Source organism: Electrona antarctica (genome assembly GCF_951216825.1).
Source record: "Electrona antarctica genome assembly, contig: scaffold_210, whole genome shotgun sequence".
Lineage (NCBI taxonomy): Eukaryota > Metazoa > Chordata > Actinopteri > Myctophiformes > Myctophidae > Electrona > Electrona antarctica.
In genome coordinates, this window is record NW_027637633.1 from 216,088 (window position 1) to 230,972 (window position 14,885).

Consider the following 14,885-nt stretch of genomic DNA (forward strand, 5'->3'; position numbering starts at 1 on the left):
TGTGTGTGTGTGTGTGTGTGTGTGCGTGTGTGTGCGTGTGCGTGCGTCCTCCCACAGAAACAGATGTACGAGAACCCGCTGTACGAGCAGCGGCGGAACCTGGACCGCCAGGCCGGCCTGACGCTGGAGACCAAGAAACGCAAACACGACGAGGAGACGCACGGCAAGGACGACAAGACCTCCTCTAAGCACAAGAAGGACAGGAAGGACAAGAAGAAGGACAAGGACGAGGACGGCAAGAAGGACAAGGAGGACGACAACAAGCCCAAGGCGGCGGCCGCGGCGGCGGCGGGGGGGAAAGGCAAGAAAGACGAAGCCAAACAACAACCCGCCAAGAAAGAGGAGGAGGAGAAGAAGCCCGCCGACAAGAAGGACCTCCTGGACGATCTGGAGAAGTTCAAGCCGGTGGTGGGCCGGCGTGGGGACGGCGGGGCGGGGGAGAAGAAGCACATCTGGGTGCCGGGCAGGGAGGACCGCGAGGAGGAGGAGGAGGAGGAACGCTCGCGCTACGGCGGCGGCAGCAAGAGGGACGACGACGAGCGCTACGACGAATACAAGTCGCGCTCATCGCGCTACTACTCCCGCAGCGCCGACGACGGCTCCCGCTACGGCCGGCACATCTTCGGACCGTCTCGGTCTCGGTCGTCCCGCGACCGGGACGACCCGACGCCGAGGAGCAGCAAGAGCGACAAGGAGACGTCCTCGTCCTCCTCCAAAGCGTTCAAGAAGCCCGAGCCCTCCTCCTCCTCCAAGGAGAAAGAGGAGCCCAAAAAGGAGGCGGCCACCGCCGCCCCTCCTCCTCCGACGAAGCCGTACGAACCGCCCAAGGTCCTGTGCGGCCCCAGCCCGGCCATGAGGGCCAAGCTGCGCAAGCAGAGCGCCGAGACGGCTAAAACGGCGGCGGCTCCGCCCGCCCCCGTGGCGCCTGCCGCCGCCCCTGCGCCCACGCCCCCAGCCGCCGCGCCGACCGCTCCGTTCGGGAAGTTCGTGTGGAAGAAGAAGGAGAACGTCCTGGCCAAGGAGGCGGAGCAGATCGCCGCGCAGTTCCTCAAGGAGGACGAGGCGGCGGTCAGGGAGCGCGAGACTGTGCTGGCCGAGGACTCGTTCGCCAAGTCGGTGGCGGTGGCTCAGGAGATCGCCCACAAGCTGGCGGCCACGCGCCCCGGGGTGGGCGGCGGGGTGGGGGCCGTGGCGCCCTGGAGCGGACGCATCCGGCCCAACCTGCCCGGCCCGCGCCACCCCAACACGATGAGGAGGGGGGGCGCGGCGGGGGGGGGCACCACGTCCGTGTTCACCAAGCCCGCTCCGCTGCCGTCCTTCCTCAGCTACGTGTCGCCCAGGCCGCCGCAGGCCGGGCAGTTCGCCGTGCCCGACAGCAACAACCACGCCTACACGCACGCCGCGCCCATCGGGCCGCAGCTCCCGCCCCATTTCCCTCCTCCCAACCTTCCTCCTCCTCCCAACCTTCCTCCTCCCAGCCTTCCCCCGCCGCCGTTCCCCCCGCCCAGCACAGCGGCTCCGGCTCCTCCCCCTCCGCTTCCCGCCGCTACAGAGACCAAAACCGCGCCGTGTGTGTCCGTAACGACGGTAACGGCGTCCGGAAGTGTAACGACGGGAACTGTGGCGAAGGCGACAGCGGTAGCATCGGCGGAAACCGCGGGAAGTACCTCGACCGCCAGAGGGACCGGCGGCGGGGCGAAGGCCACGCCCCCCGCGGGCAACACGATGACCATCGGACCGATGGCGAGACCCACGGAGGCCGTGTCGGCCGCCACGGAAGACCTGAAGGCCAGAGCCATGAGCTACGCCACGGCGAACATGGTGATGGCGGCCGCCGCCGCGGCTATTCCACCTCCTCCTCCGGCTAGGGAAACCATGGCGACCGTGGCCGCCGCCCCGGAGTCCATGCTAGCCCCTCCTCCCACCAACGTCGCCATGATGACGTCCATGATGGAGCCCGACGTGTTCGTGCCGGGCGTTCCACGCAGCGAGCAGACGCGGGCCGTGTACGTCAAGCCACCGCCCTTCATGAACAGCGGCGACGGGGCCCAGAAGTCGGAGAAGCTGAAGTCCAACCTGGCCGCGGCCAAGGCCAAGGACCTGTTCGACATCTTCTACAGCAGCATCGGCCCCTCGGCGCTGTGCATGCCCCCCCCCGCTGCCGAGAAGAAACCCATCGCCAAGAAGAGCGGCAACTCTCCCGCCCCGCCTCCCGCCGCGCCGCCTCAGCAGCTTCAGTCCACGGCGCCCACGGTAGCCCAGTCCAAACCGCCGGCTCCACAGCCCCAACCCCCCGCGGTGCCGCCGTCATCCCTGAAAGAACCCGAAAGCAGCCCGGCCGCCGCTGAGGTTTCGTTGTCGTTCGCTCGTCCCGGCGAGTCCCAAGCCGCTGCGTCGCAAAAAGCGATACCCGAGACCCAGCCACCTCCCCTGAGCCAGACCCAGCCCCTTCCCGAGGTCCAAACGCCACCCCAGACCCAGCAACCCCTTCCCGAGATCAAGAGCCAGCCACCTCCCGTGACCCAGACCCAGACCGAGCCCCTTCCCGAGATTAAGACCCAGCCCCTTCCCGAGGTAGAACCACCACCCCGAACCCAGGCGCCACCACCACCTCAGAAAGAAACACTTCCCGATGCCCAACCGCCTCCCCAGACCCAGCCGGGTCCCGACGACACCCAGCACCCGTTACCCGAGACACGGCTGCTCCTCGAGGCCCAGGCCAAACCCCTACACACCCAGGCTGCCCCCCCGCAGATCCAGGCCGAACCCCCACACACCCAGGCCGAACCCCCACACACCCAGGCCGAACCCCCACACACCCAGGCCGAACCCCCACACACCCAGGCTGAACCCCCACACACCCAGGCCCAACCCCTACAGACCCAGGTCGAACCCCAACCTGCCCTGGAACCCCATCCATGCCCAGAGTCTGTTCTGCAACCCACGCTGGACCTCCTTCAGCACATGGCTGAACCTGAACCCGAGGCCGAGCCCGAAACCGAGCCCACCAAGCCCGCCGCCCTTAAAGGCAAGTCCAAAACCTCCCCGCAGGCCAAGAAGACCCCTCTGGCGCGGGGGCGTGGCCGGGGTCGACAGACGCGCTCCGGCACCCGGTCCCAGACCCGGTACCAGACGCGCCGGCAGCAGCAGCAGCATTCCGACGACGACGCGCCCGCCGAGCCCGACTCGCTCCTGGAGTGTTCGTCGTCCTCTTCAGAGCCCAGCGGCGGCCAGGACGCCACCGCCTCGGGCGCCTCAGAGCCTCAGGCCTCAGAGGACGCCGCCGCCACGCCCCCCCAGGACGACCAGCCGCCCAGCGTGGAGAACCCCGAGGAGCCCACCACCCCCACCCCCGAAACCCTGGGGCTCCCGTCAGACATGATGACCATGGGCTTCGACTACGACTTCGATTTCGAGTAGAAACCCTCCGAACCCGGGGAGGGGGAGGGAGGGGGGCTTAATTTCAGCGTAACGTTAGGGATGGTCAGTAGGTGGACGAACGGACGCCAGACCGTCGGTCCGTCCAGCCGACCCGCTCGAGATGCTGGAGCTGAAAAAGACTTGACTCTGAAACCGTCAACCTTTTTTTTTGCGTTGATAAAAAAAAAAGCTAAACAAAAAATGCTATCTTTTTAGAAGAAGCTTTGGAGGTAAAGGACTTGTTCCCTGGTTCTTCTTTCTCTGTCACGGTAACATACTGTAACATCACAGTAACATACTGTATACTGTGTGTCTACGGTAACATACGGTATACTGTGTGTCTACGGTAACATACGGTATACTGTGTGTCTACGGTAACATACGGTATACTGTGTTTACGGTAACATACTGTATACTGTGTGTCTACGGTAACATACTGTATACTGTGTGTCTACGGTAACATACTGTATACTGTGTGTCTACGGTAACATACGGTAACATACGGTATACTGTGTGTCTACAGTAACATACTGTATACTGTGTGTCTACGGTAACATACGGTATACTGTGTGTCTACGGTAACATACGGTATACTGTGTCTACGGTAACATACGGTATACTGTGTGTCTACGGTAACATACTGTATACTGTGTCTACGGTAACATACGGTATACTGTGTGTCTACGGTAACATACGGTATACTGTGTGTATACGGTAACATACTGTATACTGTGTGTCTACGGTAACATACGGTATACTGTGTGTATACGGTAACATACTGTATACTGTGTGTCTACGGTAACATACTGTGTGTCGTTGACGAGCCTCGGACTCATCTGTTTATTTCTTCCTTGTTTTTGTTTTTTTGTTTAATTTCCTCGTTTTTCGTCGAGACGAGGCGTTACTGATTTGACAGGAGCCACACGTCTCAGCATCGATTGATCCCCGGGAGAACGTTGGTTTGTATGACCTCATCATTCGATGTTGAATTGAATTGAAATTTAATTGTGAATTCCCCCTTTTTTATAGCACAGACAAATCACATATTCCACGAACAACTAAACACATTAACTCATATTTTGTGTGTCATTTCCTAGCCCGCTGGTCTGTGTACTTGTGTAGCTGAACGAATCGAAAAGACAAAAAAATAAAAAAGCTTGTCTTGATAATGTTGCTTAATTTCTGTTCAAATAAAAAATGAATAAACGGTGACCGTTGTACAGACGTTTTGTAGTTTCATTCAAATGGAAGTCCTTTATCTTAAATTAAGTCCAGATGGAAGTAAGCTATAGAGCGTCGCAGTCCCGCCCCCTTTCATGACGACGCCAGGCCCGCCCCCTTTCATGACGACGCCAGGCCCGCCCCCTTTCATGACGACGCCAGGCCCAGGAAATAATTTTTCCTCATAGACATTTCAAAAAGTATTTATTTAAAGACCTTTTAAGCGCCGTACGAAGCCAACTCGAGTCGTGACAAATCATGACAACAAACACAATAATTACAAAGAAGAAAAACAACAAATAAAGTGTTGTAACCTGCCGGTTTTTTTTCTTCTTTCTAATTCTTTGTTTGGCCCAAAACATTGTGTTTATTGTCATGATTTGTTACGATAACAGTTGTCTTTGTCCGCGGCGTAAACGTCTTTAAATAAATACTTTTTGAAAAGTCTGAGGAAAATGAACGGTGTGTTTTTTCCGGGGTCTCTCGAGGGGGCGGGGCTGCGACGCTCTATAGCCTCACCGAATAACGGAATTTAAGCTCAACTTATATTCCTCCCTTCGACTGTCGCCAAAGATATGCTGTTCGCCAATCTGTTGTAAATCAGTGGTTTTCAACCCTATTCATATCAAAGTCCATTGTTTATTCTGCATTTGAGCCACGGACCACCATTTGATGACATTTAGCCTCTCAGACCCATTTGAGCCACCGACCACCATTTGATGACATTTAGCCTCTCAGACCCATCTGAGCCACGGACCACCATTTGATGACATTTAGCCTCTCAGACCCATTTGAGCCACGGACCACCATTTGATGACATTTAGCCTCTCAGACCCATTTGAGCCACGGACCACCATTTGATGACATTTAGCCTCTCAGACCCATTTGAGCCACGGACCACCATTTGATGACATTTAGCCTCTCAGACCCATCTGAGCCACGGACCACCATTTGATGACATTTAGCCTCTCAGACCCATTTGAGCCACGGACCATCATTTGATGACATTTAGCCTCTCAGACCCATTTGAGCCACGGACCACCATTTGATGACATTTAGCCTCTCAGACCCATTTGAGCCACGGACCACCATTTGATGACATTTAGCCTCTCAGACCCATTTGAGCCACGGAACCACCATCTGATGACATTTAGCCTCTCAGACCCATTTGAGCCACGGAACCACCATCTGATGACATTTAGCCTCTCAGACCCATTTGAGCCACGGAACCACCATTTGATGACATTTAGCCTCTCAGACCCATCTGAGCCACGGACCACCATTTGATGACATTTAGCCTCTCAGACCCATCTGAGCCACGGACCACCATTTGATGACATTTAGCCTCTCAGACCCATTTGAGCCACGGACCACCATTTGATGACATTTAGCCTCTCAGACCCATTTGAGCCACGGACCACCATTTGATGACATTTAGCCTCTCAGACCCATCTGAGCCACAGACCACCATTTGATGACATTTAGCCTCTCAGACCCATCTGAGCCACGGACCACCATTTGATGACATTTAGCCTCTCAGACCCATCTGAGCCACGGACCACCATTTGATGACATTTAGCCTCTCAGACCCATCTGAGCCACGGACCACCATTTGATGACATTTAGCCTCTCAGACCCATCTGAGCCACGGACCACCATTTGATGACATTTAGCCTCTCAGACCCATCTGAGCCACGGACCACCGTTTGATGACATTTAGCCTCTCAGACCCATCTGAGCCACGGACCACCATTTGATGACATTTATCCTCTCAGACCCATTTGAGCCACGGACCACCATTTGATGACATTTAGCCTCTCAGACCCATTTGAGCCACGGACCACCATTTGATGACATTTAGCCTCTCAGACCCATTTGAGCCACGGACCACCATTTGATGACATTTAGCCTCTCAGACCCATCTGAGCCACGGACCACCATTTGATGACATTTAGCCTCTCAGACCCATCTGAGCCACGGACCACCATTTGATGACATTTAGCCTCTCAGACCCATTTGAGCCACGGACCACCATTTGATGACATTTAGCCTCTCAGACCCATTTGAGCCACCGACCACCATTTGATGACATTTAGCCTCTCAGACCCATTTGAGCCACGGACCACCATTTGATGACATTTAGCCTCTCAGACCCATCTGAGCCACGGACCACCATTTGATGACATTTAGCCTCTCAGACCCATCTGAGCCACGGACCACCATTTGATGACATTTAGCCTCTCAGACCCATCTGAGCCACGGACCACCATTTGATGACATTTAGCCTCTCAGACCCATTTGAGCCACGGACCACCATTTGATGACATTTAGCCTCTCAGACCCATTTGAGCCACGGACCACCATTTGATGACATTTAGCCTCTCAGACCCATCTGAGCCACGGACCACCATTTGATGACATTTAGCCTCTCAGACCCATTTGAACCACGAACCACCATTTGATGACATTTAGCCTCTCAGACCCATTTGAGCCACGGACCACCATTTGATGACATTTAGCCTCTCAGACCCATCTGAGCCACGGACCACCGTTTGATGACATTTAGCCTCTCAGACCCATTTGAGCCACGGACCACCATTTGATGACATTTAGCCTCTCAGACCCATTTGAGCCACGGACCACCATTTGATGACATTTAGCCTCTCAGACCCATTTGAGCCACGGACCACCATTTGATGACATTTAGCCTCTCAGACCCATTTGAGCCACGGACCACCATTTGATGACATTTAGCCTCTCAGACCCATCTGAGCCACGGACCACCATTTGATGACATTTAGCCTCTCAGACCCATCTGAGCCACGGAACACCATTTGATGACATTTAGCCTCTCAGACCCATTTGAGCCACGGACCACCATTTGATGACATTTAGCCTCTCAGACCCATTTGAGCCACGGACCACCATTTGATGACATTTAGCCTCTCAGACCCATCTGAGCCACGGACCACCATTTGATGACATTTAGCCTCTCAGACCCATCTGAGCCACGGACCACCATTTGATGACATTTAGCCTCTCAGACCCATTTGAGCCACGGACCACCATTTGATGACATTTAGCCTCTCAGACCCATCTGAGCCACGGACCACCATTTGATGACATTTAGCCTCTCAGACCCATTTGAGCCACGGACCACCATTTGATGACATTTAGCCTCTCAGACCCATTTGAACCACGGACCACCATCTGATGACATTTAGCCTCTCAGACCCATCTGAGCCACGGACCACCATTTGATGACATTTAGCCTCTCAGACCCATCTGAGCCACGGACCACCATTTGATGACATTTAGCCTCTCAGACCCATTTGAGCCACGGACCACCATTTGATGACATTTAGCCTCTCAGACCCATTTGAGCCACGGACCACCATTTGATGACATTTAGCCTCTCAGACCCATTTGAGCCACGGACCACCATCTGATGACATTTAGCCTCTCAGACCCATTTGAGCCACGGACCACCATTTGATGACATTTAGCCTCTCAGACCCATTTGAGCCACGGACCACCATTTGATGACATTTAGCCTCTCAGACCCATTTGAGCCACGGAACCACCATCTGATGACATTTAGCCTCTCAGACCCATTTGAGCCACGGAACCACCATCTGATGACATTTAGCCTCTCAGACCCATTTGAGCCACGGAACCACCATTTGATGACATTTAGCCTCTCAGACCCATCTGAGCCACGGACCACCATTTGATGACATTTAGCCTCTCAGACCCATCTGAGCCACGGACCACCATTTGATGACATTTAGCCTCTCAGACCCATTTGAGCCACGGACCACCATTTGATGACATTTAGCCTCTCAGACCCATTTGAGCCACGGACCACCATTTGATGACATTTAGCCTCTCAGACCCATCTGAGCCACAGACCACCATTTGATGACATTTAGCCTCTCAGACCCATCTGAGCCACGGACCACCATTTGATGACATTTAGCCTCTCAGACCCATCTGAGCCACGGACCACCATTTGATGACATTTAGCCTCTCAGACCCATCTGAGCCACGGACCACCATTTGATGACATTTAGCCTCTCAGACCCATCTGAGCCACGGACCACCATTTGATGACATTTAGCCTCTCAGACCCATCTGAGCCACGGACCACCGTTTGATGACATTTAGCCTCTCAGACCCATCTGAGCCACGGACCACCATTTGATGACATTTAGCCTCTCAGACCCATCTGAGCCACGGACCACCATTTGATGACATTTAGCCTCTCAGACCCATCTGAGCCACGGACCACCATTTGATGACATTTATCCTCTCAGACCCATCTGAGCCACGGACCACCATTTGATGACATTTAGCCTCTCAGACCCATTTGAGCCACGGACCACCATTTGATGACATTTAGCCTCTCAGACCCATTTGAGCCACGGACCACCATTTGATGACATTTAGCCTCTCAGACCCATCTGAGCCACGGACCACCATTTGATGACATTTAGCCTCTCAGACCCATCTGAGCCACGGACCACCATTTGATGACATTTAGCCTCTCAGACCCATTTGAGCCACGGACCACCATTTGATGACATTTAGCCTCTCAGACCCATTTGAGCCACCGACCACCATTTGATGACATTTAGCCTCTCAGACCCATTTGAGCCACGGACCACCATTTGATGACATTTAGCCTCTCAGACCCATCTGAGCCACGGACCACCATTTGATGACATTTAGCCTCTCAGACCCATCTGAGCCACGGACCACCATTTGATGACATTTAGCCTCTCAGACCCATCTGAGCCACGGACCACCATTTGATGACATTTAGCCTCTCAGACCCATTTGAGCCACGGACCACCATTTGATGACATTTAGCCTCTCAGACCCATTTGAGCGTAAAATAAAACCAAATGGATTTGGTTTCATTTTATGCTCTCAAGAGTTAAAGATCTGTAAGATCTATAAGGGTCCATTTGGTTACCAACTGTCCCTTTAGCTGGTGGTCCCTGGACCACCTGGAACCCTTAAGGACCACTGGTGGTCCCTGGACCACCTGGAACCCTTAAGGACCACTGGTGGTCCCTGGACCACCTGGAACCCCCTCAAGGACCACTGGTGGTCCCTGGACCACCTGGAACCCCCTCAAGGACCACCTGGAACCCCCTCAAGGACCACTGGTGGTCCCTGGACCACCTGGAACCCCCTCAAGGACCACTTGGAACCCCCTGGACCACCTGGAACCCCCTGGACCACCTGGAACCCCCTCAAGGACCACTGGTGGTCCCTGGACCACCTGGAACCCCCTCAAGGACCACTGGTGGTCCCTGGACCACCTGGAACCCCCTCAAGGACCACTGGTGGTCCCTGGACCACATGGGGACCACCTGGAACCCCCTCAAGGACCACTGGTGGTCCCTGGACCACCTGGAACCCCCTCAAGGACCACTGGTGGTCCCTGGACCACCTGGAACCCCCTCAAGGACCACTGGTGGTCCCTGGACCACCTGGGGACCACCTGGAACCCCCTCAAGGACCACTGGTGGTCCCCGGACCACCTGGAACCCCCTCAAGGACCACTGGTGGTCCCCGGACCACCTGGAACCCCCTCAAGGACCACTGGTTAAAAACCATTGTTGTAGAGAGTTGAGTGTGTAGCTGCTGTGACAGTTATTTAGGTGCTAGTGCAAGATGTTTCAATCTGCCTCGTCTCTGAGTAAAATTGAAACGTCAGTCACCCCTTGAAGTAGCACCTAAAAGGTTTTTTTTTATTAAACGATCCAGGCTCTAATGCAAAGTTAATTCTCCATGACAGATGTGTCTTATGTCCCTTTCTAGACAATCCGTTGTCTGTAACGGAGTTTGGAAGATGAAATAAACGTAGGCTGTCAATCCACTGCCCTGGGAACCATAAAACAAGTATTGTTTACATGGAGTAGTGTATTGTAGGTCTGCAGTAGCCTGATTATCAGACTGTAGCTTTCTAGAGATGCAGTCCACTCAGAGAGTGGGCGGGGTCTTTGGGCTGGATCCAGGCTAGGTCTGCAGTGCTCTAGGTAAGTGCTTTGCAAAAATGGGTCGGGACCCATTTTATAGTATTTCAAAACATAAGTATATATATATATTTTGAAGCCAAAAACAAATCTAATATTTTCCGAAGTTGATAAATGTACAAAAGAAAAAATAAATCTTAGATTTCCTCAGAAATGTCCTTACAATTTCATACATTTCAACTAACAGGTAGTGAAAACAGGCTCTACAAGATCACAACACCGTGGCGATGCAACATGGTGTGAGCTTGTAGATCGTCTATTTTCATTTTAGCAGACGCTCTTAATCCAGAGCGACTTACATTTAAGCAATAACAAAAGCATGGTATACATCACATATATAAAAAGTAGTTATCATGAATCATGCGTAAACTAAGAACGTAACAGTGGAGTATCTATGTAAACTATTACTATACATACTAATATATTATACATGTGTACTATAAAGTGCTATGACTACATAAAGTGCAATTCTAGAGCTGTCTACGTAACAAGCTATAAGTCTGTTTAAAATACTATCCAAGTCTACATAATGTGCTATCTAAGGGGCTAGGCTGGGGCAAGTGCTACGGGCCATGGTGGAGTCTGAAGAGGTGGGTTTTCAGGCTACGGCGGAAGATTGGGAGTGAGGCTGCAGTTCTGACTGTGATGGGAAGTGCATTCCATAGTTTTGGAGCCAGAAGGGAGAAGAGTTTGGGACGTGTGGAGCGTTGTCCCGGCGTTTCCGGTCCTAGTTTGGATCCCAGAGACATGTTCCGGTTTGGATCCCAGAGACATGTTCCGGTTTAGATCCCAGAGACATGTTCTGGTTTGGATCCCCGAGACATGTTCCGGTTTGGATCCCCGAGACATGTTCCGGTTTGGATCCCAGAGACATGTTCCGGTTTTGATCCCAGAGACATGTTCCGGTTTGGATCCCAGAGACATGTTCCGGTTTGGATCCCAGAGACATGTTCCGGTTTGGATCCCAGAGACATGTTCCGGTTTGGATCCCAGAGACATGTTCCGGTTTGGATCCCAGAGACATGTTCCGGTTTGGATCCCAGAGACATGTTCCGGTTTCTTTTGGGAACCACTCGCTGCTCTAGTTGACCCTTTAACCCATTTGGGCCTGACGTCGAAATGGCACAATTTTTTTCTACTCAGTCTGTGTCTCATAGGATGGCTGTGGGCAGTTTAGAAACCGTCTTCCAGTGACATCATTAGGCAGATTTCTTTTTTAAGCAAGATTGTTTTACAAAAATGTTTAGATTTTCATTATCGTGAGAACGATGGCTTCCATTTTCGCATTGCAACTTTTCAGGACTAGAAAGCCTAAAGTTTCTATTTACTTGTATTCCCCATCGATGATGTCACTGGAAGATGTTTGATGAACTGCCCACAGCCCTCCTATGAGACTCCGACTGAGTAGAAAAAATCGTGAAAATGTGGCACCAATCTTTGAATATAGGCTATATATATATTCTTTCAGAAGACTTTGTATTTATTTCGACATCAGGCCTAAATGGTTAATGTAGTTAATTCAACGCTAAACTATCACAGATGCGTCCTAGGTCTTAATGGGCACAAGATCACATGACATGCCCCTAAAGAATATTTAATTTAAATATAAAAATGTGGTGCTTCCATCTAGCAGCAGCTGAATGGCCTCAGTGTGGCACACAGCGGTGGTGTGATTGTTAACGCCATAGATGTGGTGCTTCCATCTAGCAGCAGCTGAATGGCCTCAGTGTGGCACACAGCGGTGGTGTGATTGTTAACGCCATAGATGTGGTGCTTCCATCTAGCAGCCTCAGTGTGGCACACAGCGGTGGTGTTATTGTTAAAGCCATAGATGTGGTGCTTCCATCTAGCAGCCTCAGTGTGGCACACAGCGGTGGTGTGATTGTTAGCGCCATAGATGTGGTGCTTCCATCTAGCAGCCTCAGTGTGGCACACAGCGGTGGTGTTATTGTTAACGCCATAGATGTGGTGCTTCCATCTAGCAGCCTCAGTGTGGCACACAGCGGTGGTGTTATTGTTAACGCCATAGATGTGGTGCTTCCATCTAGCAGCCTCAGTGTGGCACACAGCGGTGGTGTGATTGTTAACGCCATAGATGTGGTGCTTCCATCTAGCAGCAGCTGAATGGCCTCAGTGTGGCACACAGCGGTGGTGTGATTGTTAACGCCATAGATGTGGTGCTTCCATCTAGCAGCAGCAGAATGGCCTCAGTGTGGCACACAGCGGTGGTGTGATTGTTAACGCCATAGATGTGGTGCTTCCATCTAGCAGCCTCAGTGTGGCACACAGCGGTGGTGTGATTGTTAACGCCATAGATGTGGTGCTTCCATCTAGCAGCCTCAGTGTGGCACACAGCGGTGGTGTGATTGTTAACGCCATAGATGTGGTGCTTCCATCTAGCAGCAGCTGAATGGCCTCAGTGTGGCACACAGCGGTGGTGTGATTGTTAACGCCATAGATGTGGTGCTTCCATCTAGCAGCAGCAGAATGGCCTCAGTGTGGCACACAGCGGTGGTGTGACTGTTATTCTGTCCCTTTTTATGCATTCAGTAACTGCAAACAAAATTTCACTGACTTCACATGGGACAGTTACACAGTTTGACCACTAGATGGCAGTAGGGTATCAACTGAAGAAACGGGAGGACATTATGAACCAGCAAACGCAGATTAACTGGGAGTGGGGACCCCCTGGTCCATTTGGTTCCTCTAGGCCAGTGGTTCCCAAACTTTCTCACGTCAAGGACCCCCAAATTGACACTAATTAGCCCGAGGACCCCCATTTGAAAATACATTCCAGGGACCCCCATAAGATTTTATTTTACAGCTCGCAGTGATTCTCAACCTGTTTAATTTCAAAGACCCCCAGTTTGACATGCATTTAGTCTACGGACCCCCATTTAATGGCATTTCTATCTCTGAGACCCCCCAATTTATATTGTAAAAGGAATGTTAATTTAACTCTTGAGACGGGTCCTTTTGGTTCCATTTGTCCATTCAGAGTTCTACAGACCCATAAGGGTCCATGTGGTTCCAAACTATCATTTAGCTGGGGACCCCCTGGAACTCTCTCAAGGACCCCTGGCCACATGAATATCCAGGTAAGACACTTACGTTTTTAAAATTACTATTTCTGATTAATTGAAAATGGACCTTCTTTAGTGCCTTTGTCTGGTTTTGTCCTCTCAGCATATTTTGTGTTTAACTGAAACCATGTCCCATCAGGCAATGCAAAACTAGTATCACTGTATCAGCCTGATACTTTACCCACATCATAAGTTTGATTAATTGAACATGGTGATCCCTCTTGTAAACAAGTGTAATGCTTTATGGTGTCGTCCACTCACAGTTAACAGTTGTTGTATTGAGTTGTGCTTGAAATGTAGGCCTACTGTAATTCTCCAAAACTGTTAAATACTTCAATCAAAATGTAATTCTAAACTAAAGTAAACGTAATTTAAATGGACTACATTTGAGGTTTATTTTAATAATTGCCTGGTGAGAATGAGATGACGATACACTATAGTATCAGTCATGTAGACTAGTTACTAGTAGTTTAGTTTGAGAACAACATTAATACTCAGTCATGCAGATGTAGACTAGTTACTAGTAGTTTAGTTTGAGAACAACATTAATACTCAGTCATGCAGATGTAGACTAGTTACTAGTTTAGTTTGAGAACAACATTAATACTCAGTCATGCAGATGTAGACTAGTTACTAGTTTAGTTTGAGAACAACATTAATACTCAGTCATGCAGATGTAGACTAGTTACTAGTAGTTTAGTTTGAGAACAACATTAATACTCAGTCATGCAGATGTAGACTAGTTACTAGTAGTTTAGTTTGAGAACAACATTAATACTCAGTCATGCAGATGTAGACTAGTTACTAGTTTAGTTTGAGAACAACATTAATACTCAGTCATGCAGATGTAGACTAGTTACTAGTTTAGTTTGAGAACAACATTAATACTCAGTCATGCAGATGTAGACTAGTTACTAGTAGTTTAGTTTGAGAACAACATTAATACTCAGTCATGCAGATGTAGACTAGTTACTAGTAGTTTAGTTTGAGAACAACATTAATACTCAGTCATGCAGATGTAGACTAGTTACTAGTAGTTTAGTTTGAGAACAACATTAATACTCAGTCATGCAGATGTAGACTAGTTACTAGTAGTTTAGTTTGAGAACAACAT

At 51.2% G+C, this 14,885-nt stretch overlaps 1 protein-coding gene across 2 annotated transcripts in view; it reads left to right on the top strand.

Annotated features, from left to right (window-relative positions):
- znf318 (zinc finger protein 318) overlaps positions 1-4,632 on the top strand; it is a 51,069-nt gene extending 46,437 nt beyond the window's left edge. For both annotated transcript variants that reach the window (XM_079531623.1, XM_079531624.1), the window contains exon 18: positions 58-4,632. In XM_079531623.1, the coding sequence (XP_079387749.1) occupies positions 58-3,420 (3,363 nt within the window). In that variant the 3' untranslated portion in view covers positions 3,421-4,632. The remainder of the gene's footprint in view (positions 1-57) is intronic.
- Positions 4,633-14,885: the final 10,253 nt, after the last annotated feature.